The sequence below is a fragment of the Scophthalmus maximus genome, chromosome 13, assembly GCF_022379125.1.
Source record: "Scophthalmus maximus strain ysfricsl-2021 chromosome 13, ASM2237912v1, whole genome shotgun sequence".
NCBI classification, from domain to species: Eukaryota; Metazoa; Chordata; class Actinopteri; order Pleuronectiformes; family Scophthalmidae; genus Scophthalmus; species Scophthalmus maximus.
The window spans coordinates 15,614,063-15,641,385 of record NC_061527.1 but is presented as its reverse complement, the minus strand read 5'-3'; the positions used below and the strand labels follow the sequence as shown (position 1 = coordinate 15,641,385).

General features: G+C 42.7%; 1 protein-coding gene across 1 annotated transcript in view; it reads right to left on the bottom strand.

Moving 5' to 3' along the window:
• notch2 (notch receptor 2) overlaps window positions 1-20,315 on the bottom strand; it is a 41,632-nt gene extending 21,317 nt beyond the window's left edge. The window contains exons 1-2 of the mRNA XM_035647108.2: window positions 20,001-20,315; window positions 9,194-9,275 (exon numbers count right to left, since the gene is read on the bottom strand). Coding sequence (XP_035503001.2) covers window positions 9,194-9,275; window positions 20,001-20,073 — 155 coding nt within the window. The 5' untranslated portion in view covers window positions 20,074-20,315. The remainder of the gene's footprint in view (window positions 1-9,193; window positions 9,276-20,000) is intronic.
• Window positions 20,316-27,323: the final 7,008 nt, after the last annotated feature.

Below are 27,323 nucleotides of genomic sequence, written 5' to 3'. Positions count from 1 at the left end.
ATGTCAGGCAGAAGTTTCACGGATCAATCACATCTGTGATACGTCTGCCTGGTGTGATGTGAGTCACACACTGTTTCTTCGAAAATGAGGAACATCTGACAACACATTCCCACTCCAGCTACCACATGATGTACACCATCCAGGGCTTATTCATTTAACCCAATAAACATTACAATATTGAGCCATAAGTCAAAAAAGTTTTCTTATCATTGTCCTTGAAGCCCAAGCCTGATACATCCTAACACTGTCCCATAAACCTAGTATAGTCTAAAAAGAATTGACACACACATTATAAATGTATCAATGGCTCTGTTCGTACTTATTAAATACATCTTGGGTAATCTGATTACAAGTGGACAGACTTTTCTACATCAGATCACAAGTGGCATTGTCTAAAAATGTTTTTGGTCCGTTATGAAACTGGTAGGTCAGAGGACGTCAGCCGAGTCGGTGGTCCTTCCATAAGGCCAAGGAAAGACTTGCGTTCACACTTCTAAAAAAAAAATGTGGTCATATGCTTCCCAGACCACCTCTGAATAGGATTTGAGTGACAGGATATCAAATGTCCTCTTGTGTGTCTTGTGTGTACTATTGTGCAATTGTGATCAGATCCCAAGTGACCGATTTTAATGGCGGGACTGAACGGGGAGAGTAAAATTTGCTTACATTTTTTAAGGAGATTATTGAGTCTTATTTAATCATGAAATTATACATTTGTTGGATTGTTTATAATGATTTAAAGCTTAGGTATAGAGAGGCATTGGACAGTACTGAGTCTTGTTTAAGGTTTTGGTCTTTACATGGGATTTGTTGACAATAACTAAACAAAGAATATCACCAGCTTTAATCTTTTGAATATATAGTGAATACACTGTCTCCCTAAAATTTTATCTGAAATATCTTCTATTTGCATATCAGCACCATATTTACTCATGGTGCTGATAACCAGACAATTACTACCCCTCTTCACCTCAACCTTGTTAGACGGACACCCTTCCTCTTCGTTGTCTCTATCTCTGTAGCAGCATGTCTGCATGTCCGCAACCCCCTACATACCCCAAACCACATGCCTATACAAAAACACACACACATATATATACAAACAAAAACACACACCCCCACTCTAAACACAAACACAACTTGGTCATGATATCTCAACAAGACGGGCGTCCTGGGAGTAAGGACTGCTTTTTCTTTTTCTTCTCCCAGACAACCTCTCCGCCCTCCTCCTCCTCCTCCTCACAGAGTAACGACTCAGCCCTCTGCCCTGTGACATTCATCACATTAGCAGGCTGACACACAAAGAACACCATGTCCAGGTTAATGCCAGGTTTACATTTCACTGGGAAAATTTCACACATTTTCACCATTAAAACTATGGGGAATGTGAGACGCATTTTCAAAGACAAGAATAACCACTTCAGTGAAAGAAAGGGGGGAAATCTGAAACGTGTGCTTTGTTGTAACGTTTAGCCTGATCCTCAAGTCTTTTAAGTTTGGAATAAACACCTTGTCTTTGTTTGTGAGACATTCCTGTAATAAATAATGGTGCATATAATAGCATTAGTCACATTAGTCTAAGTGGAAAATCACTCAAAAATGATGATTCCTGTTGTAAAGTTTTCTCCCATCTCAACATCACTCTTGAAAAGGTTTTTGTTAAAAAAGAAAAGAAAAAGTGCCGACGGCAGAGATGCATATGTAACTAAATAAAATTCAGTTGTTTGCTATCTAACCAGTGTTGACAGAACCAAATGCCATTGCGTCAGGAAATGATACCACCCTGTCCTTCAGGTTTCACTGCCAGATAGAGAGCTCATTATTAGCCACTCACTGCATCACCATGGTCGAAGGAAACAGACAAGGCTGTGCATGATTCACATTATTGTCTGGGAGTGGTGGCTCACTGAGGAAGAGATAAACCGACACACTGACACTCCAGCTTGGCCCTGAATACAACACATGCACATGACACACGCACGCACGCACGCACACACAGTCAGCTCTGCTTTCATGAACAACACAGGAGAGAGGCTTTCTTCAGCCAAACTCATCTATGGGATTCTTTGTTTTGCTCCATGAGGACTTTTTTTCCCTCCTCTTTTCTCCATCCTTCTCTTACGCTGTGCAGTTTCCTGCAGCCCTTCTTTCCCTCCGTTTCTCACTCCTCCACCTCTCATTTCAACCCCACTCTTGAGGTGTCAGGTTTCCACAGCTGGCTCACATTAGAGCCCCCTTCTCATGTGCACCCCCCCTCCCCCCTCTCTGTCTCTCTATACACCCCCCTATCCTTCATTTTCCCTCTCCTCCTCCGCCTCTACCTTGTGCTGACCTCTGCCTATCCTGGCAGGCTGTGGGAGCTTCAATAAGCAGAGAGGGGAGGGTTGATTCTCAGTCACTCATGTAATGTCCCTCACCTCCTCCATTCCTAATTCCTAATGTCCCAGGCTTCTCGTTCTCTTCCCATCCCCAATACTTCATTCTCCTTTTGTGTCAGTTCCCTCCACCTTCCTCTCCTCAACTACAAACATGCTAGCACCTCCTCCCCCAGCCGCTATTCTAGTCTGGGCAATACTTAATAACTCCATCATGCTCTCCCCCTGCAGCCATCACAGAGAAACAGTGTGAGGGAGAAAGAGGGAGAGCATACACCAGCTCACATTTCAATCTCGGGATCATTCCATGGCTTGGCTGGTGCATAGGTGGCCTCTTCACTTTACTGAAGTCCTGTGTGTGCATGCGTGGATGTCACAAGTCAGATGCAAACACATCAGAACACATCATTCTCTTTACTGTTGCTTCTATGCATTCCAGGAACTAAAGAATCATTGGTTTACCAAAGTGAAGAAGAGTGAGCTGCACTAAAACTCGTCCAAGATGCAAGAGGGTGTAGTTCCTTCAAGAGGCAACTTTATCAGACCCCAAAATCTGGAGAAAGTGCAATCCAAGTCACAAAACTGCAGTCTGAGGCTGCAACAAGTTAGAGACAGTTGTACCACAGGAGGATGAAGAGGTCTGTTCTACATTGGAAAAATAACATGCACCTAAAGGTAGAAGTGCAGCTTCAATCACAGTTTTTTTTGGTGGGATAGAATTTATAAAAATGATAAGTAATCATAAGTAACTGTCATTTTTGTGAGTTGGAGGTATAGTGTAATTTTGGCATGGTTACTCACTTCTCAGCACTTTCTTTCCCTTTTCATAGTAAAGAGCAGAGGCAGCAAAAACTAACATCACAGAGGTGGTGGGCAGAGTTAGGTCTGAGAGAGATGTCAAAAGAGGAAGTTGGATAAAGTGAAGAGAGAGCAATGAGGTGGAAGTAAAAGTCAGGAAAGCAATGAGAGTGAGACGTTTAGAGAGAGAAGGAAACCAGGCAGCCAGAGTGAAAAGCATCAGTGTAGACAGAATAAAGGAGAGCTGAACAGGGTGGAGTCTAAACTAGAGCCATGTGGTAAAATTTCAGGCTATGTTTAGAAACATGTTCATAAAGAGTCATCTGAGTGAGCACAGGACTCATTTTCTCTCTGAAAACGTCTTCTGCCCGTCTGTGGTCTGTCATTATCCTGTTTGTGGGGCTATTTTAAGTTCCATATCTGGGTCTACGCAACGCATCGTGAACCACTGATGGATTCAGAAATCTAGAACAAAAAAACTAGACGTGTATAACCTCCTGTTAAGATCGGCTGATAAGCGAATTTCTTTTGTTTACTAAATATTACATTTACTACTGTAGCACGCCCAAAGAGATTTACTGGGAATTTGCCACTGGCACAACAGAGTGAGAAATGAAACGCGTTGTTTTTGTGATTCTTTGATGCATTTTATTTTATTGGTGTTTGTCTGTTAATCATTTATAAAAACACAAAAAGTGAATTACGATTGAATTACATTAATCGATAATTGCTGCTCGTTCATTATCGATTACATGGGTTTTTCTATAATAAACCAAGCGAGGAGAGGGTAGAAGGAGGATGTACAGAGAATGTGACCATGACAAACTGAGCTACTTTTGACCTCACAGTGTCATCATCAGTATGTGACAGACGGACACTTATCACCTCACTGTATGTGGGTTTATTGTCTGGTTGCTACATTCCTCACTGTTTTGGAAGGCTTCCTCTTCTTGAGAGTGAGGTTTGAATCTCTAGTCCTCCAAGCAGCCTGCCGATTGGGTGTCTTACTCTTTATTTTTTTTGTTTGCTTGTTTTCGTTTTCTTATATATCTGTTTCTTTTATCACGGTAATCCTCAAAGAGAGTTAAATCCCAGCGACCAATACCAATAGAGCATGTAGGCCATGCTCTCAATATCCTGACTTGACAACAATGTTTCATAACTAAACAATGAATCAATTACACACTAAAGTGATTGATAAATCCACAATCAAATTAATCCTCAGTTGCAGCCCTGGTTGGTACTCGTCTCATCTTTTTGGATCATAAAGGCACAATCAAGTGACACACAGAGCTACGTCCCCACCATTCAAATAATCAAACCTGCCTGTATGTGAACTTGCCCCAGGCTCAAGGTGCCCCTGACTATTCAGAGAGACACACACACACACAGACATACACAAACTGAGTACACACCCAAAGATATGCACAAAGGAACTCTTATCATTGTGGTTTCAGTGTCCACATCTACAGCGCTGGTGACTGGGCTGTGGGAAGGAGATAAGTCTTTAGGAGCGTAAGAGTGGGAAATCACTGCCTAATCCAGATAAGGTGTGTGTGTATGTGAGTGTGTCTGTTCATTTGTGCCTTATAGAGTAGGTGTTGTGTCTGCTGCAGACATGTGAAACCTGTCTCTGCTCCCTCTTTCTTCTCCGGCACCACCTTTTTTATCCTGAAGACCAGAGACTTTGAGGGAAGACATGATAATGACATCATAACACAAGTTTTCCTTGGGCTGACGCAAAGTGGCTGAAACTGATTGACAACAGCAGCAAGAGCAAAAAGGTCTTCAGCAAATCTCCACAAACACACAGATATGACCAGAAGATGGAAAAAAGTATGACTAATAAAAGTAAACGCTGAAGGAAAGAAAGAAGGAATAGTAGTGTTTGTAGTGGTAAGAGTCTGTGGTAGTGGGAGAGGGATTAGGGGACCAGGTGAGTTGTGTCCAGAGGCATCTCATTCACTGCAGCAGTGGGAGGGACTGGGACATGGATAGATGATTGACAGTTTAATGAAGGAGGAGTAGCAAGGGGGAAATTACACTCTCCACTCCGCTTCTCTCTCTTCTCTCTCCCCCCGCACACTGCTGCTCTCTCATCATTACTAAGGAGTTGTGCTCGGAGATATTCCTCCTCAAATTACCAGAAAAGAGACATCCTCTTTTCTTTTGGCCCTTTCTCTTCCTCTGTCTGCCCAGCAGGCAAATTCTACCTGTCAATCAAATCGGCAGCAGGTCCACACAACGCAGTAACTCTGTCCCCTCACTCTTAAAATTAGTTTTTTTTACATAACCATAAATCATTTTTAATCATCAGTTTGCACCATGCGATCTTGTCATGGAATATAGGGAATGAAGAAGAATTTGGTCAACATAATATGTGTACGCTCACTCCTTCATAGACTTCTCAGGAATGAACTCAATAATAGTCAGACTCAATGTAACTGAGCTTTCCATTCCATTAGCACCATCTGCCAACAGCCAGCTACTTATTTCAGTCAAGCAGGGCAACTTTATTATATAGATTTTTTTTAATCTAATAAAAAAGCTTTGAAAAGCTGTTTCCAATTGGCTGTGTACATTCTATGACCACTAGCCTCCACTTCAAAACAATGCCAGCATGATGATAGAGAAACTTAGAAAAACGAACACTTCAAAATACATCAGCGTGATAAGAACTACCTATGTAGTATTTATTTTTTTAGTTTGGCCCATATCCCATTTGCTAGACTGGAGGGGGCAGGGTTTATGACCTGCCATGATTAAGATTAACGTATATGAAGGAATGTGCCAAGAGGAGGCATGACCCCCCCCCCCCGGCTACTTCACATCTTTGTGGAAGGCCCTGCGTGTAAATGAATTCTGAGACCCAATGTCCCAACATAACCAATGTTTCTGAGCTCTTAGCCGATACCTCATCAGATAATGTTTTTGTCTATTCAGCGATGAAAATTTACAAATATGCAGCAAGCCAGCTTGTTACATTCACAAATCCAGGTAGAGACACACTCACAACACACACCTTTTTCTCACACCCACAGCTGGTGGCTTGCAGTGTCACCGGTTAGACAGCTTCTCTGCAACCTGCCCTGCAAGACTGCAAGGCCGACCTCTCCCATGTACTTTAACTCTCACAGTACATTCTTCCTTTCGCAAAGGAGACACCTGAGATTCATATGCAAGCTAAAATTTCCAAAACATTTTCAAATATACCTTCTTTTTTTAATGTCTTATTATTAATCTATGCTACTGTATACTGTTTACACACACACAAAGCTCGGGTACTCTGGAATCTACTTTTTAAGGTTTTTCTTACAAAAAATTGCTAAACCAAAGAAAAAAAAAATCTATATAAAAATGCTTTAAAAAAAATGGAAAATAGCAGATCTATGTTTTTCATAATTTCCAGGATGTATGGAGGATCTAAAGTAGAGGCACTCGAGGAGAAATTAAGAATGAAAATGCAACAGACGCTTGTTCTGTTGCCAATCAAAACAAAGCTTCATCTCCACTGTGGAGCTGTTAATTACCTGATGTCAAAACAAACAAAACAATACTGTCTTCACCTTTAATTGTCTATGATTATTTTTTTCCTCTTATTGTTTAATCTGAGAATAGTTAATAACCTTATGTGACTTTTTTTCTAACCATTAAAAAACCAGCTGGCCACATTAAACTAGCAATGCTAATGGAAAACAGATGTAACTGTCCATCCGTTGAGCACTGTGTTGCTCCTTAATAAAATAAGCATGTCATATTAATTGTGAGATTAATTACAGTTACTCCCAGTCTGACCCCATGCGACATAATGAGGCTGGCCTGAGCCAAAAGGCCACCGTGACTGTTTACTTACAAATGGCTGCCTTTAATATACTGAGGAGACATAATTGCATTTGAACACAATGAGCCCATTGACCAGCAGCACAGTGCAGACAGGCACAGACACGCTGAACAGAGGCAAGTGCGTCTGTGTGTCTGTGTTGTTTGTGACGGCAAAAAAACAGTTAAACAGTTAATCAGTCTAACAGTAAGCCCGCGCTCTGTCAGCTGACTCCTCTAAACTGGGAGAATGTGTGTGTCTCCAGGGTATGAGGCCTTTTTCTTTTTTTTCTTCACTATCTATCATCATGTAATTCATAAAGAAAAAAATAGAATTTAAACAGACTACAGGAAAATATACAAAAGAAGAGGATACAAATCAAAATAGTCACACACACACACACACACACACACACACACACACACACACACACACACACACACACACACACACACACACACACACACACACACACACACACACACACACACACACACACACACACACACACACACACACACACACACACACACACATATATACATTTGTGTGAATGTTGACCTGGGCATGGGATTACCCCTGTGATAGTTTTAAAATTGTATTCAGATTTTAACAGTCGTTTGATTTTAAAACAATCAAACTGTTTATGCGACTGTTGTCTTTAAAGAATACATTTTTGTTTTTACCGGTGAGTGGAAGTAACTAACATATTACTATTATACACCTGTAATGCTCTAAAAAGCAGTTTGACAGCAGCATTTTGGTCATTAAAAAACAAAAGAAGGAAAAAGAATTTCTACGAGCTGCAGGTAAGATTAGGTGCCTCTGAAGAAACTGGAGCCGGACAGACACTGATCTTGAAGGGTGGAAACAATCTACCCAAGAAAATCGTTGTTTTCTCTTAAGATAACCTTGACCTCGTCCTTCCATCCATCCATCACTTCATCGTTGGAACTGGGATACGAACCCACAACCTTCTTGCTCTGAGGCGACAGAGCTAACCACTACACCATCATGGTCTAAAACTGTTGGAGTCATTCATTTTGCTGACGCTTTTGTCCAAAGTGACTTACAATCATCAATTAATTTCATCACTCTTGGCCAAAATGCAGCTGCTTACAAAGTAGATGCAGCGAGACCACATTACATCACACCTTAGCCTCACTTTACTGGTTGTCTCGATGTCGAAGAGTTGACATTAACAACCTGTGTCTATTTTAATACAAACGTTGATTCCCAACAAAAGATCACTAAGAGTCTACAGGACTCCGAAATACTCACACGTGCAGATGCTACACACCGACGAGCTTCTTTGCACCTGCAGTACAACATCTATCTGACCTTCGATTAGACAGAGGGAATTTCAAACACTGATTACGTTGTGTTGCATTCTCCTTCCCTTTTTACAGAAGCAGCAGAGTGTCGAAATTCCAAAAGCTCTGGGAACAGACGCTCAGTGTGATTCACATCACATTCGATGAAATACGATCAGGCTCATGAACCAGCTATGTGTGTATTTTCATTGGGAATTTGGCTCGGGAGTGGCAAAGCAATTATAAAGACAGTCTTAATTACAAACTGTGCTAGGCTGTCAGAGAGTACATCACAGCAGCCACTGCTCTCCCTAGCGCTACAGCGGGTTTCCCCATTGGTCTGATTGCACCACCGGTAGTAGGTGGTGAGGTCATAAAAGGCTGCACATGTGTGTTAACAATTAATATCCTACTTGTCATTTGTATCCAGCCAGCCAAGTTTAAGTTTTTCTCATCGGATAAAGAGAATACTTTTACTTTCTCATGTAATAAAAATAAATTTTCACGATTCCCCCAGCAACAACAACAAATCAGTCAACAGGAAAATATGTTGGCAGCGCTTTGAGCTATCAGTTCTATAGCAATGCAAGTATGTAACAAAACCCCCTGAAATGTCAAAAAAGATCTTGGAGGTGGAAATGTGTGGATTGGTATTGTTCCCAGTACTGGTGTACTTTGTCAGACAGAGCAGTCTTTTATTCCCCCTTTCGTGCCTGAGCAAAACCTCCTGGTCCCGAGGACAGGCTGAGGTTGATCAAAAAATCCTATTTCTGTACTGGCTTTCACATCCAACAATCCCCTCCTGAGGCATTTCTATTTCTTTGTTCACATTTTTTGTTGCAGTGTTTGGATGACAGCATCGGTCAGTCTCAGCTGGCCAATCTTACCTGCAGTATTCAGTGCCATTGGTAAAGGTCAGACACGTGGCGTTGTTCACACAGGGCGCCTTATCATCCATACATTGCAGAGCTGCAAGAGACAAGACACAAGTTAGAGAGTGGACAATCAGAGGGACACTTCATCTGCTAGATGCTCAGTCAATATTAGACTATTTAATTACAAGCTGAGCTAGTTGTGTCGCCACATGGTGCACAACATGGAGGATGTGAAAATTTGTTTTTCTCAGATTAAAATAATGTAGTTTCCGGAATGTTATTGTCCTTTTTAAAAATGTGCAGATTTTCATATTGTGAAAAGCAGTTGGTTTATAGGAGAACCAGGTTTAATGCAGGTTCCATAGCGTGTTGGGGACTTATCCGATCTGGTCACAGACATAAAGAGACGCTATGATGGTGACATCCTCCAGCATCATGTGCCTAAAAAGGGAGGGAAACCACCCAGTCTAAAGGTTTCTCCTCCTTCCCGTCATTATCACAGAGGCTTCACCACCTATCTAGCCAACTATGCAATGCCAGCCAGTGGTCACAGGGCAACTGGATGGGCAAGCAGACAGAAAAGAGCCTTGATGAATCTCCCCACCAGTGAGACACTAATAGCCAGACACACAAGCTATTGTGTGGCCTTCAAGGCGCCAGAGACACATGTCTCAAGTGTTCTTCACGCACACCATGCCCGCACAACATGCCAAGCACAAGTGTGGCGTTCTCAGTCTTTATTTATCAATGTGGTATGGTAGCCAAATGAAATAAACCATGTTACTATGTGTTTGTGTGATTAATTAAGCAAAACTGCCAAATATAATAAAATAAATCCTCCAGCACTGGTAACAAAGTTGCTGCTATATTAAGATCTTTGATTTAATGTATAGCCTCAAATGTTTCAGTAGTTATGTGATGTATCCCCACTCTTTTTTACAGAACTGAGGGCAGGTCAGCTGATTTCGAAGAAACGCCAGCAATGTCTTCACAAAACAGTCATAGCATTACAGGAAGTGTGCTCAGCAGTGGTGTTACTTCCTGCGCCTAGATTAATCACAGAGTCACCTAAATTTAGGAGTCCTTAAGAAGACTTATTGAGTCTTATTTAATCATGTTATTAACCCTACTGGATATGCTTTTGTGGTGTTCACAAGTTGTACATGCAGTTAGTTAATTTTCAAGTGCTAGACGTACAGATTCAAGTCTCTGAACTGGTCTGATCCCAGAGACCAATGCCTTAGAGCCAGGCTGACAGACATAGTCCATTAGACATGGGGATACCATACATAAACCACTGTGAAATTCCTAATCCCAACAAGCGTGTGCACACCCACGCGCACGCACACAGGCGCACGCACGCACGCACACACACACACACACACACACACACACACACACACACACACACACACACACACACACACACACACACACACACACACACACACACACACACACACACACACACACACACACACACCTCTATGTGCATACATAGTACATCCAGACATAAAATGTGAGTATTGTGCTATTTTAAGACTATTTCTGTCCAGACTGGACAAACAATATGCAGCAGGTACACTTGCTCCAAGTGAGTGCACGAAAATCAGGCAAACACAATAACACAATGCAGACGATCATTATGGGGTTAGACCTGTGATGTAATGGAACTTACACTGTTCTAATTATATTCAAGTCCAAATTTTTGTTTATTCTCCTCTTGAATAAATCATGAAAAGGACATCAAATTGATGGCTGCGCGGTAAATTTGGGCTGAGGGGGAGGAGGTAGGGAGAGCTGAAAAGACAAATTCATCAGACAGTGGGAGAGAAAGATTTGAAGCAAAAGAGTAGAGACCGGAAAAAGCTGCTGACGTCCCCTGACTGGTTTGACAAGCTTCCCATACACGCTGTTGTAATGCCAGACGTATTACAGAACCAATGAGCTTCCCAGATCTCTGACTGTCTGCCTCCTATTGCGCCATTTTAATACTTAAAACACACATGCAGACACTGGCCAATCACAATAAAGGACCTTCACCAATCACTGGTTCACACACATTCAGATGACTGAACAATGTATTCAGGCTCATATCCCCGGCATTGCATCCTCTCTACCTAGATGTTCTCACACTCCACTATCAACGAACCATGGACAGGAACATTTTTCAGGAATGAGAGTCTTGATAAGACTGGATCGACAAAGTCAACAGTGAAACTACAGCCAGACGTTGAGCTGAGAGGAAACACACAGAAGTTACCTGAGCAGAGAATAAGCTTGATCCTATTGGCTCCAATATCGCTACATCCAATTTATTATTGCAACATTAAAACTAATCTTCCACAATTTCTTGCACATTCGTCTATGAAGCATTTTCATTGTTTTCTGCTGTACTCTCAGAAAAAAGCGGAATGACAGCAGGAGATTTACAGTGTCTGCAGTTTAGTGAGACAGGGAGAAGAAGAGTGTGAGGGACGCTACTGTAACGCAGTGTGAAAACAGAGAATCTATTTACAAAGCTCTTCTGAAGCTCCTTTCTCAAACTCACATAAACATTTTAATATTGGTTACTTTATTTGCATAGCCCTTCTCAAACGAGCATCAGTTACAAAATGCTGCTGAGACAAAGTGTACAGCGAAAACTAAAATGTTGATAAAAAGAAAAAGACATTCCAGATCTGCTCTGAGTTCAAGTGATATAGGTTACTGAGTGGAAAAGAAAAGCTATTAGTTGAGATAAAGGATCAACAAAAATGGCCCCAAATAAGGACAGAATTGGCAGGGGTGGCTGGGGTGTATGAGACCACATGGTAGTGTTGGGGAGCAGATAGAAAATAATATGATATGCCTTGTAAGTCTTGAAAATGTAAAACAAAAAAAAACAAAGCCCAATAGTTTGTCTGGTTTGTCTTGGCACAAGATCAAAGAAGCACAAGTTTTGGACAATATGAAGCTTTGCCCTGTATCAGTAAACAATGAGCTAATGTTCACCTGAAGTGACCTCACCCAGCCCCTGGTTCAGCTCTGCAAGACGGGTTTTAGTGTAGTGAACGTAAAGGGGCATTAAGCGATTTCGAGAAAAGGCTTGTTCGTCTCTTTATTGTTGTTGTGATTTTACTGCTCTGGCCGGGCCGTGAACAGCCTTTAATTGTTTTGTGACACAAGTTGATACATGACATAAGCTTTTACACCAAATGTTACTGTCAAAGATAAAAACGCAAACTAAGGATGGGCTTGAAGTCAGTATCAGCAGACACCCAATATCAAAAGACTCGGCTCTTGGCCCCAAAATTTTTTTCCAGGACATGACAAAAACATAGACCTCTACAATAATCAAATTATTAATGGTATTAATGTGGTAATTCTTTGCCAAACACACCTAAATATATAAAATATAAGAGCACTACAGTAGACTGAACACAAATTACTCTATTGGGTGAATTTTCTAGTTTATTATTTAGTCAAATTAGACTTACAAAATAAATTCAATGAGAAGAGGGTCTCTGTTTTCCTTGATCTGTCAGCTGTTATTCTATCATGTTTTTGCTGTGTTATCGGTATTGAGATATTTAGGGCAGGTATCAAGTCGTTTTGTTAACTGATGGGAAGTCATGATTTTGCTATCGTGACAACACACACTGTGGATGACGGTAATTATTTAGTCGTCAGTTTTTTTAAATGAGACTGCCTCAACTAAAAAAAAAAGTGAGCATGCTGTACCCACAAACGACTGCGGAATGTGGAACCTGAAACCCACCACAAGTTGCATCTCTATTTCTTCTGAATATCACGTAACAGGAAAATGCAATAAAACAATAATCCTGAAGGTAAATCCCCTGATGCGCTGACTTGTCCTCTGGTACAGCCAACAGCTCACTTTTCACTTAATTAGGGAAACATTTCAACACCCCTTGACAGATTGGGGCCACCTCTTGTACCCAGACAATGTGCTCTACTGAATTTGGTGATGACTTGACATTTCCTCAAACCACATCAGCAGGTTAACATGAAAATACCCAATCAGATGTAACAATAAATTGATAACTGAGATAGTTGCAGCTTTTTGTTTTTCTGTCAAAAGATGAATCGATTCATTGACAAGAGGATGAATTGTGAAAACTGACTTTTTAATTCAGGTAACCATCAGTGCTCTGTACAGTCTGACAGAGCTGGAGATTACATGGATGTAGACTCAATTTATTATCACTATTAAAGAAGTCTTGAGCATAATCTCCGGCTCATCTTTTTTCTCTCCAATTAACTTTTCACTCTATTTCTAGAAGCCTTTACTGAGCTGGACGTGGAACTGTTGGGAAAGGCACCAATCACAACTCCTTTGCACATGTGACATAAATTCCATGTAAAAATAAGTTTAAACCAAACTGCCATTGGTTTGGATATTTTCCTGTGAAAACCTGCAAAAACTGAAAAACACTGGTCCTTAAGTGTAAATAAAGTGAAGCGTAGACAGAAATCACAGCCCTTGATTGTGTAAGGCAGGAATAAAAATGAAAGTCTGGCTGTTTGTGCTCGGATGGCATTACGCCGAGTCCACCCTCTGCACTCGCCACTGCTTTGTCACAGACACCAAGCGGGTCCCTAGAGGGATCGAGTCATGCCGTAAGAAGAAGAAAAAAAAGGAGGGGATGGGCTTTGAGCTAATAGCTGTGGATTGAGATGGGGAAGTAATTCCGAAACTACAGACAAAGACTGCACATGAAGGGGTGTCCCTGAGCCCTGGCACACATCCCATACAGCAGAGGGCAGGAAGTTGTTCGCGCTGAGTGAGGAAGTAACCCCATTTCCTGGAATTGCTGTACAAGCCTTTATATCCAGCTGGCCAACGGGTCGTCATGGTAACCTGCAATAAAATACCCTTAGCTCAGCATGATAGCAGGGAGACGAGGTTCAAACTAAACACCATAACCCCGAGGGAAGCTGGGCCACACAAACAGCAGAGGAACCGAGCAGACGAACTGAGCTTGGGCTTTAAGGCCTTAGTCTCCCAGGTCAACTTCAGGTTGAGAGTGGTGACTTACAGCGAGGTACAGGTCAGTGCCAACAGAAACAACTAGAGCGTGTGATTACTAGAGAGTATCCAGCTGATCTCTAAGATCTTTCAGGATAAATCACTGTTTTAAATGCAACATTACCAGTATAAACCTGATCAGCTTCCAATTGTAACCGAGTGCACTCTGGGTACCACTGCTGTCAAAAAGCGCTCCGGCGCCTGAAGTTAAAATGCGGTATCCTTTTCCTGAACCTACTCAACAGAAATGCACATTAGCACAAGAGTTATAAAGCAGCCGGTAGTTTTCTGGAAAATGTGGATTACAACAGCCCCAGTAATTACACTTCCCAACGGAGAAGTTTGCCTTGCTGTTGTAATTACTTGGAAAAGTTGGTAGTAGTAGTTAGAGTCTCATTTAAGCTCAGTATATCGGGCAGGGCCGAGCTCTTTTGGTGCAGCAGGACGTACTGCTGGCTTGCTGGATTCAGAGTGTGTATTATTACACAGTGTGCATGTCTGTGTGTGTGTGTGTGTGTGTGTGTGTGTGTGTGTGTGTGTGTGTGTGTGTGTGTGTGTGTGTGTGTGTGTGTGTGTGAGCGTCTGTTGAAGGAAGAAAGAGAGACACAGACAAAAACATGGAGTGCAGACCAGACGAGTCAAATGTAGGGACTTTCCGTGGCTCATTCATTACTTCTTTTCGCTTACAAAACTTTTTGGTTACGATTAAGAAGTCAGGACTTTTGTGACTTTTTCAGATAAATTCAGATGTACCATGCTTCAGTTACTGGAACTGATGATATTCATAGAAAATATAAATAACATAAATATCCTGTGTTGCATTATGAAATCTGCGGATTAATCCTCAACTCACTTTAATACTCAAACAGCTCAATACAGGCTCCCGAGACACAGGCTGTCAGGGCTGGAGCGTACTTTTCTCCAGACTCGCAGGTCAAATATACAAACTCCATTCATCTAATAGCTATACCACTTATCCCTGAGGGTCATGAGGGACTTAAGACAGTGCCAGATGACTCTGGCCCCTGGACAGGACGCCAGTCTATCACAGGGCTGACTCATAGAGACAAACAACCATTCATGATCACATTCACACTTGGAGCAATTTAGGGTCGCCAATTAACCGAACCTGCATGTCTTTGGACTATGTGAGGAAACCGGAGCATCCGGAGGAAACCCACAGTCCAAACCCACACAGGCACAGCGAGAACATGCACGCTCCAAACAGGGTCCAATTTAGCCAGCTGGCAGGTTCAAACTCTAAACTTTGTTGCTGTGAGGTGACAATGCTGTTTAAAATGTAAAGCCCCAAATGAAGCAAGAGAAGAAGTTAGAGGACAACAGGTAGTAGGAGCTAATGAACGACTGCCTGACCACAGCCCATGTCTTTCTGTGCACTGGACAATCTTTATTGTAAATCTCTGTGTTTTAAAAAGGTAATCCTGTGTCCTACCTACTGCAAATTTAAATGCCTTCCAAACATGGGGGTTAGGGTTAACACTTTCACATCTACTGAAATTAGACTGATTATAGGCTACAAGTTACAACTGGTTGTTAAACGCAGGACTACGTTAATACTGCGGCCCATTATTGCAAAGCATTTCTGTTATTTCACTCCCTCTCCTACCTGATGTGCCCTGCTTGGTTCATTACTCCATGCGCCCTGCCTGCCTGTCTCCAGGATTACGGGGCGATGTTGGCCGAGGAATGCGGGCCGCAGTAATTCCCTGTTAATTTGCTAACCTGTTCAACAGTGCAGACACAACGCTCTGTAATCCCCTCGACCTTCACGGCCACAATCGCTGCCTCCTATAGTAATAGTGCATGTGATTCATGCAGGGCATGCACTTGGCTTCATTCACATTTCAACTGGTATTTATTCAAATGGGGATTTAATTCACTGAGAGCAAACTGATCGAGCAGGTATGGGTGCCGCATAAGCACAGCGAAGAACATTTCACATCGAGAACATCACAGTCTATAGGTTTAGATCTCTTCTAAGACAACATGGCTACAGCGCACACATGGATTGTGCATGGAAATAAAGACACAGGGCATACATCTGGGGCACAGTTCCACAGACCTACGTGCTCACCCACTGACTCATACGGCTCCACACATTATTTACTACTTTCTCCCACTTCAACCAACAAGCATGGGAGCGAAAACACATGCAGAGGCCTGGCTTTTTAACTACACTACTAATCAAATGGGTGGAGTCGGCTGAACTGAATATAATCTGAAACATGAAAAACGCACTGAAGCGATGGCAGATTTATCTTGCAAAAAGACTGCAGGGAGCAGACGAGCAGAGATAAGAAGGAAACTAGAGTGAAACCTTGGAGGAGAAGATGTCACATTAATAACACAGCCACAAGGCAGAGTGGGTGGAGCCGGGGGCCAGTGAATAACGCAGTATTTTGTGCAGCTCAATAAATATCTTTGTCTTCAAAGCGCAGGGCGAAACACAGCACAGATAAATCACATTTCACACCAGGCTCCAGCTTGGGTCAGATGCAAGTAAACCATGGGCAGCACAATTGCTGGCCTTTGTCAGTGTGTATCCACAATGCCGTACATACACACACACACACACGCCAATGGATACACACACTCATGTCAGCTGTCTGCACTGGTTAAAATATATGCAACCATCCACAAGCCCACGCCACGGGGCTGAGTCGTGTGCCACAAAGATGGCACCTACGCTTCCTCAAGAACCAGATTGACAATCAGCTACACAATGTTTCTGCATCAACACAGATGGGCTTCACAAAATCATGATTAAACTATGTATGTTTTTGGAAGAAGTCATATACACCAGCACGGCTGTGCCGTTGCATGTAAAGTTGTGATTATAATAAGAATTTCCACTGCACTGACACAGCAGGGTTGTTATTGTTGCTTAGATTAAAGTCAAACTTTTCACCACTACCCAACTGAGCTGTGATGCGCTGAACTTACTGGCTTTACGTGTGTGTGTGGTCGTACGGGGGATGAGACAGGGAGCATTATTTATGAGCTTTTTATGTTCAGCAGATTGCAGCTATTTTCTGATCTACAATCATTTGCCAAACTACAGCTGCAATTGTCAAGTTAAGATACTGCTAATTCAAACCTGCTGGCTCACTTTAAAAACGTTCAAACCTCCGACGTCTGGCAGGCTTTTATTGTGGAGGAGCTCCAGGACGTGCAGCTGTATTTTTGTCAAAGTGATTTGCAAAAGAGTGCCAACAACTTATAGAATTTTATCAAAATTAAGTCATTACAGCACGTTGTTTTGTTGATGAAACATACCCACAGTGATGTTGATAGGCAAGGCACTGCGGCTTGGCTAAAACTCAGACCTGCTTGTCATAAGGGTAAGCAACACCGTCTACCACGCTGCCCTGCCGTATGGAAAACCACTTGTACCTCGCACACATCACAAGCTGTGACCACATTTGAGCGTGTCCACCCATTTGGACGCTCAGGGTTAGCATGAAGGAAAGTTGGGGATAGAAAGAGGAAGAAAAGAAAGAAAATCATGGCGCACAAAAAGTGCACGAGCGTGTGTGTGTGTGTGTGTGTGTGTGTGTGTGTGTATGTGTGTGTAAGAGAGAGCGAGAGCGAGAGAGAGAGAGAGAGAGAGGGGTCGTACAGAGAGGGAGGGAGGGAGGAATGTCAAACACCAACAACATTCCAGTGCTTCTCCTTGCACTGCCTGCGGCATTTTAACTTTGTCTTTTCGTCTTTTGTGTAACTTCTCTTTTCAAGAATCACCTATAGTCCATGAAAAAAAAACAGAGAGAAAGAATAGCAGGGCTGCTGCGTGTATCAACTCTGAAGAGAAAAGGCTAAAAAAAAGAACATGTTCAAAACCATGAAGGATGAAAAGGCCACAGGCATGTGTCTTATTTCACAATCATCAAAGCTGCCACAAAGGCAAACATAGGGTTTTCAAAAAAGCATAACAAATAATGGTTAAAGGTTTTATATGCTGAGAAAACAAATTCATGGCTCACACTGAATTGGATTTTTAGGTCTGACCATTGAAATAAAGTTCTTGGCCATAAGTCATAAGCCATAGTTTTACTAACCATGCCAAAAGATATATATATATATATATATATATATATATATATATATATATATATATATATATATATATATATATTACAATATAAATATGACAACTAAGATGAGTTGAGAATCAAGTTAAACCCACCCTACCTCCATGAAAGATAAGTGAAGATTAAACATTAATTATCTCTAGGAAATTACGCATTTGAGGTTTATCTTATCTCAGACTGAGGCCTTTAACACTGTTTATACCCCTTTGTGTTTACAGAGTCACGCTCCCACACTAAAATACACATAATGTCGATACAGCTACAGAGAAACAAACCACTTTAACAATGCTCTTTTCAATGTTGTTATATCTGAAGTAGGGCTGCAACTAACAGTTCTTTTCATAATTAAAATGATTATAATAAAAATGACGATTGTATTTCCCAAAACCCCAAGGTGATGTTTTTGTTTGTCAACACACTTAAGACATTCAGTTCACTGTCATAGACGAGCAAAGAAACCAGAAAATATGGATCACTGTTTGAGAAGTTTTGGAATTCATTTTGGGAATTACCTTGTGTCTAATTGGTCTCACATCAGACAACACGCACGCTTGTGTTGTATAACGACAGCATTATCTGTAATTCTGCAAGACCTTCATCACTCGACTCCAGGTCATTTGGTAGAGCCACGATACCCACACACACGTCTTTTTGCAGTTTGTATACACTGCAACCTTTCACTCAGAGCGATCCCTGACCCACTGTGATCTGACCCCCCGCCTGGACGTGTAATTGAGGTCCTGCTATTTAACTTTAATTAGAGGACACTCATTTGTGCTTAATCAAAGACAGGCGTCCAGTTTTAACCCTTTAAATACACACTGTTAGCGACGTCCATGACAACTGTAGAGGACCAGTGCGTAATTTAAGTGGTAAAGGTCATTTCAGGTAGTTTCAGAAATCAATGGATACGTGTTCCATCTCCTTCCTTATTGTTAGAGAGTTTAAAGACAGAGCACTTTCGAAGTGCTCCCTAAATGAAATGTGTGAACTCACCCTTTTCCCCCAAAAAAGTGGGGAAAGGGTGAGTTAGTCCTTGAAACTCTGTTGAAGCATCATAGTGGATGTTGGAGCATGTTGTGCCCATCACTGTCAGCTCCCCTGATGCAGCAAGGCAGTCTAAACAGGTCGAAGTGTCCATTTTGAATTCTTCCTCTCGCGCTCTCGCTGTTCAACATCTGGCCAGCGGTTGCGACCCAGTCGGGACCAGTAGTAGGCCTGAGGATCCGTGTCTTTTTTCTTTCTTTTTTTTGGTGCTCCTGCAAATAATTTGATAATAGTGATGACCGCTGGCAGACGACTAGTGAGTGCTGGACGGCCCTCCTTGAGGATGTGATGGTCATATGTTAGTAGCCTGAGCTGCAGTGCGTTTCTAAACAACGATCACCATGAAATACGCGTCGCACGCTGCCTGCACATCGGTCTTCCATCACAAGTCACTTGCAGGAATATGTTTGTTTGTTTGTTGTCATCGTTTCATCGACACCAGAGTCGGGGGGGCAGTGTGCGAGAGATGCTATGGTCTGCTCCCCCCCCCCCCCCCCAAATGCAAAGGCAATGTGACCATGACGAGTTATGAATTATTGAGGAAGAAGAGGAGGAGGAGGAGGAGGGAAACGACACCGCTTCGTTACAATAATAACAATTATTATAATGAATAAAATGATCAACTTACCCAGAGAGAGGTGGACGAAGCAGAGGACGAGGACTAGTGTCTTGCCCGAGGAGAAACCGGGGATGTGCTCCATACTTTGTGTAAAATCCACATAAGGTCGCGAGCCCAGCGCCGAGCTGCCTCCGCGGGACGGTGAGCTCTAAAAAGAAAAGAAAAAGAAAAAAACTGGATTCGACTCGAAACTCAACTAAGAGAAGATTTTTCTTTTCTTTTTTGAAAACACCGAGCGCAGACGAGTTACAACAGCTCACGGACTGTTTCTCGAGGGGGTTGGCGGCTCCGAGGCGCCGCGGCGGGACCGTGAACGACTTCTCACCGACTGACACACGAGTCTCCCTCGTCCGTCCTCACGCGCCACTGCGCCGCCGAGCGGAGGAACACACACACACACACACGCGCGCGCGCGTCGCAGACACACGTATCCTTCCGCCGAAGTCCGCGCGGATCTATCCTCTGATGAGATGCTTAAAAAAACGTTTGTCAAAAGATGATATCATTAATAAAGATTTGTTTATCACTTTGTGATAAGTTTTATGGCGCGACGTGTGTTCACCGTTGGGCCGAACGCGGCATTAAAAGGGAGACTACAAGTTTTCTTTCTCCGTGTCGCCGCCGCCGCCGCCGCGGAGGAATTTTTTCTCCCTCTCTCATTTCTCTGCTCCTCGGAGCCTGGTATGACTCAAAATTAACCCGTTCAAAGACTTCTTCTTTTTCTTTTTGCCTTTCACCCTCCCCACGAACTGCACGTTTCCCCGATATGTCTTTTTGAACAGCCACTCTTTTCTTACTTTTTTCCCCGGCCCCATAACTGACATGACGAAGCCAAAGGTGCGGGTTCCAGGTGTTGTTCGGGCCATGAGGGAGTGACTGGGAACGACTTTGTAGAACGTAGACAAAAAAAAACACCCCTTCCATCGTTCTCCAGAAACCTCTCAAATCATTCTTCTGTGCTCAACACAAACGCGTTTGGTGTTTTGCAAGTTGACGCCGCCCGCGACATCATTTCCGCGCGACAGACAGGTGAGTGGATCAAGGTGAGTCTACCTGCAGGTTGCAGCCAGACACTTTCTCGGTCAAAGGTTTGATTAGCTACTATTATGGTGGCAAGATCTATAAAAGTCATATTCAAATTTTAAAAATTGGTGATCAATATAAGAACTTCTTCTTCCCCTAAGTTACACATGATAGTGATCTAATTTACAACAAGGAAAAAAGTTGCAGCCCCAGCTATCACATGGGCTGGGTTTAATGTTAAGGTTGTCAGTAGCCTACACAATGAGCATGTTTTGTAGCTTACCAGAAGAAGAAAAAAAGTACATCGCAATGTATCATAATCACTTCATTGTGTTATTTTATATTTTCTGTAGCTCAATAACTCAAGGAAACCACAACGAACAGACACACTCACACCAGCTTCATAAACCGTTATTGACCACAGTCATCCCAGACTAATTATCCCTTATCAGCCTGGATGATCCTGGTGTAAATCACAGGCTCATCACAATAACAAGACCTTTACACCCCGTTAGAGAAACACCGCCGAGCCTCCTGCCGCTGCGACCGGCCCTCTGTCCTCCATTCAACCCTGCTGAAAGGCTGGAACAAGACCCCCCTCAGGGGTCCATACTGACAATTCCTTTGTTGCTGTGGCCAATGTCAAGCTCTTGCTCTCCATGTGTGGTTGGGTGTCAGGTGCTGGCACAGCAACAAACACTGTTCAGGCATTTGGTCAGATGCTGTTTTTGTTGACAAACCTCTGCTTGTGCTTTTTATTTATTTTATTTATTATCTACCACCAAAACATGTGAATTCACTTTCGCGGATGGCGAAGCCATCGGCCATGTCAGCCAATAGTTAATCACATCAGAGAATCACTTTGTCTGCAACACTGTTTTCCTAATGATGTCACTCCAGATGTGGGCTTCTATAGTTTGGGAAAGACGGGGCGAGAGGGGGCGCGGATCTGCCTCATGAGCAGAAAGCGCTGATTAGTTCCTCCTTGCCACTGCGCTGATGAAAGACTTGCACCACAGAAGTCTGACACAGTATCAAAGAGGAAAAATAAAGCATTCGAAGACAGAAGTGTTGGGAAAGCTCGATATCACCGGTGCCTAAAATCCCTTTGAACCACTGTTGTATTAAATGCATCAACAAGCCCAACTTCAAGCATCTTGTCTGCGATGACACTTACCCCTCCAGCTCATCAGCTAACAAAAGCAGATTAGATAATTGCAGTTTTGTTAGTACTAAATGCATCTGCCAACCACATTTAAAAATGAACTTTATTAGCAGTCAAGACTGTCACGAACAAATGCAAAACAATAGTTGTGTCAGATTTTACGGCCACTGCGTGAATATTATTTTCCTTTTCTATTGCAGGTAAACCGTACCACAGAAAAGAAATAAAACTGGGCCTGGATCACAGCCATCGGCCTGGCAGGAGGGCGGCTTTCATCAACGCTGGGGCTCTTCACACTGATTTGGAGCCCATCAGTCAGGGCGACTCCAGCTGTTGGCCTGCAGATTTACACTGCAGAACATGGCGTTCAGAGGGCCGACAGCAATGACTGATTACAGGAGAGAGCGCTACAGAGAGTACGTGTGTGTGTGTGTGTGTGTGTGTGTGTGTGTGTGTGTGTGTGTGTGTGTGTGTGTGTGTGTGTGTGTGTGTGTGTGTGTGTGTGTGTGTGTGTGTGTGTGTGTGTGTGTGTGTGTGTGTGTGTGTGTGTGTGTGTGTTCGTGTGCACACTCCCCTAACCATAAACACGCCATCTTCTCCCAACATGATAGCCATGGGAAACCAAATCAGTGTCCGTCACCCGGACTTTACATTCTGAGATGGCAGGCAGGAGAGTCGGTATAAAGTGTATATGATTCCTTTCTATAATTAGTAGCGGCAGGGACTGATTCCCTTCTCGTGGCCTGGCTGTGGCAGCTGACTTGCCTGCATAAACAGTTGTACATAAGTGAGACGCGTCTCGTTCAGTGGCTCTGGATGCTCCCGTGTGCTTCAGAGACACTTCTGTCAGTTATACTATTAAACTTATTGTACTGAAGAACTTTTTAACAACATTGTTCAACTTTAACGCTTCACCGACATCAGGTTCGGTCAACGCAAGCGTGCGGCTGTGAGATGAGCGTTCGTGGAGGAGCATTAGGTGTGAAGTTTTGATGCCATCTGTGCCCCCATCAAGACTTTTGCACATGTTGTGTGTCGAACCATAATCTGTCTAATGTCGTCTTTACCGTGTAAGCAGATCTGGGGACCAGGAAGCTAAAGGGGGTATATTTAGGGTTGATTATCACCTCCTCCTCCTCCTCACTGACCTGCTTTGACTGCTGTAAAAGAAGCAGACAGCTTTACATTTGTGCTATGTGTGCGCCGCTTCTGTAACAGGCTTAAAGACCTGTGGATATTTTTGCACAAAAGTTTGAATTAAATCACGAGGGCTGGGGTGGAAGGCGGTGCTCTGTTGTTTGGCTCCTACTCTGATAACAAGCGCTATTTAAGACGTAAGAGCATATCAGATTGATTCAGTTTCAGATCCCCTTGACACAAGCGCCAACAGGGATAGTCTGGCTACTGGAGTGGGGTCATCGAGAGGAGAAGCCACATGGTGTCTGATTTACAGAGAGATGCAGAGTTGATACAAGGGTTAGTGTTAATCACAGTAAATCATTTTCATGTGTGAACTTGAGGTTATATGAGCCAAATGTCAACATCGGGGCAGATAATGCCCACAAAATTTAAGAAAGCACACACATCAGCACTAAATCGGTGTAATCATTTACTGGGTCAGACATGGGATGATGTCCAGAGAAAGTTAAACCATGTTTTTTTCTGCTCTTAAATTATTAAGATACATTGCCATGCAAGAATGGCCATACATAAAAAAGTGTCATTTCATCGTGTAATCTAAGATTGTGCTGTGGTCGTATTTATTTGATGAATCTTCTGTGTGTGTGCGCGTGTGCGTGCGTGCGTGTGTTTGTGTGTGTGTGTGTGTGTGTGTGTGTGTGTGTGTGTGTGTGTGTGTGTGTGTGTGTGTGTGTGTGTGTGTGTGTGTGTGTGTGTGTGTGTGTGTGTGAGTGTGAGTGTGTGTGAGTGAGAGTGAGAGAGAGAGAGTGTGTGTTCATGTTCATGTGTCATGGCGTTCCACAGTTGTCAAAGGTGGAGAGTCAGCGAGGACCTTGTGTGACCAAGCATGGTGTCGGGGGAGATCTCAGCCACGGACTCTCTGATGAGGAGAAGAGGGGAGTTGGCAAAGAAGTGGGGAAACAGGTGACAGAGGAAAGGTGTGAGGAGGGATGCGTGTGTGTAAACACATCCTGTAAGGTGACCTGGGGCTCTGGAAGGGCCAGGTGGACAGGAATGTGCTGTTGTGTGTGGATGGGATCCTCCCTTGAGCGCCCGAGCCTGCCCACCGTCACCCCACACTAGCAGGCTATTTATATTGCACTGTGGGAAAATAACGGCCCAAGCAGTGTCATCTGGGTTCTGCAAGGTTTATAATTCCCCACCAACACCCACCCACACACACACATACATACACACACACACACACACACATACGTGACACCAACAGGGCTCCAAACTCCCTTAGTCACCATCAACTTCTGGAGTCTAAACAGGTTTCTATGAGCAGGGTGACAAGTTGCTACCTGGGGAAATGACGAGGAAGCAGATTTTGGATACTTTCATAGGATTTTATACAAGCATATAGACATACACGCACACACACAGACACACACAGACATGCGTGAGGGACATGCATTCATGCATGCAGATTTCTCATTTTGGCAAAGCAAACCTTCCTCGGTCCTATAAAACTATCCTTCTGGGATGAATGCAGAATACTCTCTGCTGCAGGAGGCAAATAGGGTGATAAGAAAAGAAAAGTATGGATTTTGTAAGATATAAGCATGCAAACATGCTGCAGCAGCATGGATCTAACCATCTTACACTACTTATTCCTTGACCTAAAAAGACGTTTGTATTTTTTGCAGCCTATAACTCCATCAGTCACAAATGATTTGATGAATTTAATCTAATGTGGAAAAATCTTTGTCCAAATTATGGCCACTACTCTGTGGAACTGGGTCACATTATCCCAGAGTTACTCATATGTCCTAAATGCTGAACCCAGCCTTTGATTTCTCTGTTTAATGGTAGAATTGATACTCGACAAGTCATAAAGCAGCCCCAACCAAAGTGAAAGATAAAACGCTGTTAGTGCTGTTATGTGTCTTAAAGGGTGGAGGTACAGTATGTTTGGATGGTGGGGCTGATTTAATAAAGATAACACCATGACCTCAGCTTGTCATCCACAATAACACTTCTGCACTGCAAAAAATGAATTTGAAGAAAGTAATTCTTGGAAATATGTCTCAATTTTTTGCCAATACAGACATAATCTTGACATAAGCATGTTTGCATTACAAAAGTAATTTCGTTGAAAGAGAATCTTTAACTTTGACTTGAAAAATTCCAGCTAATATTGAGCAAAATTTAACCAGTTACAAACTTTAATAGCAATAGTTTTAAAATTATCCGAGCAGAGGAACACTGATCTTCCTAATCTTCACAGTAAGGCAACTTCTTAGTTTCAGAAACGTATTAAATGAAATGAAACTAACAAAAATTTCTTCTCAGCTTGATAATGATTGATCTGGGAGCCTATGGTCAGGGCCGGATCATGGTCCCATGAGGCCCCGGGGCCTCATTGTATTTTCATTGCTTATAATATGCATAATTTTGCTGGGTTGTACGATAAACAAAATTGGCTTATCCCATTGGCAGATTTTCTTTTGGCGAGATACAAGCAATGCAGTGTACATGTTATTTAGCTGATGATATTTGGAATTTTAGAAAAGTCTCAGTGAGGGCAAATTCAACCCTGGCCGCTTCCACCCAAGGTCGTGTGAATCTTTCTCCCATACATTAACGCACACACAGGGATGCACATTTGAGCACAGATACATGCACAGACTTGTGCACGCACCAACGGCAAAAAATAAACATACCAAAATACTGACACGCACATTTAGACCCTCTTCCATCATGCCGCGGCTCCCTGAGGCCCAAGGGTGCAGTAGGTCAAACTAATCTTCCCCGGCCAATGATGTTTACTTCACAGATGGGATGAGAACACCAGAGACAGGTTAGAGAGGAGCGATGATGATAAAACAGGAGTAGAACTTAATATTCAGGTTGAAGTTATGATTGATTTGGTTTTATTCTGTCATAAAATAAAACATAACACAACAATTTGCCAAATATACACAATTCACAGACAGATTCAAAACAGTGTACAATATCGAAAGTCAAAGTTAAATTAAGTTAGAACAGAACGAAATAAACCATAAACACCCCGTAACAAAGTATTTATGAAAGGGAAAAATTACATGATGTTTAAAATCACATAACTTATTTCTGTGGTGTATAAATATCAACAGAAGCAATCATATGCTGAGTATCTGAAATCATCTGGTGATGGATTTATACAACATTTCTACCTGCTGAAATGCTCAAGTCACAACCTGTGCCGTCTGTGTTTTTTCTGCATGTTTGCGTGTTTAACTCACATGCTGAAAGTTATAGAGGGTGTAAATTGAGTGTGATTGGCATATCTTCCAGGGTTACTCGTATCATAAATTCACAAGCCGCTAAAAGACAGGCATGGCTGGAATTCACACTTCAGCCCTCACTTTCTCACAGGCTCAGCGCACCATTGTGTGTGTGTGTGTGTGTGTCAGATGTGACACTATGAATAAACCAACAGTGTTATGCGTTTGAAGATATGTTCGAAATAATTGAGTCATGCCAGTTAAAACCAGCCGTTGACTCACGTCTGTGAAAAAAAGTGTGACATACAAAAAGTGCCTTTTTGTTGCTTATTCGCACATTTCTCTCTTCCCACTCTATATCCTGTTTTTGTTTTTGGCATAGACCTATTCTACACACCTGAGGGGTAATTCTCGCACTCAGCATGCAACGTGGGTAAATATGTAGTGCTGGGGAAAAAAAGATAATTTATTGCATTGCTTGTATAACAGAGTTAAAGGTCTTCTTCTTTTTCTAATTAAATAGACCCATGCAACATTGCGGCAGCACGGTGTGAAGGGTCATCATTGGACGGTGGTAAAGAATACACAGAGTGCAGAGCAGGTCTAGGGGTGTGGAAAACCCTCCGTACTTGACCCCCCCTGTGAGAAGTTCCCTGTTCCCAGGACCCGGTGTGTACGTTTGGGGGGTAATAACTCACCAGGTCCCTTGACTTCCTCTTTCGGCCTTCTGCGTTTTATGACCCGCTCCTCTGCCAT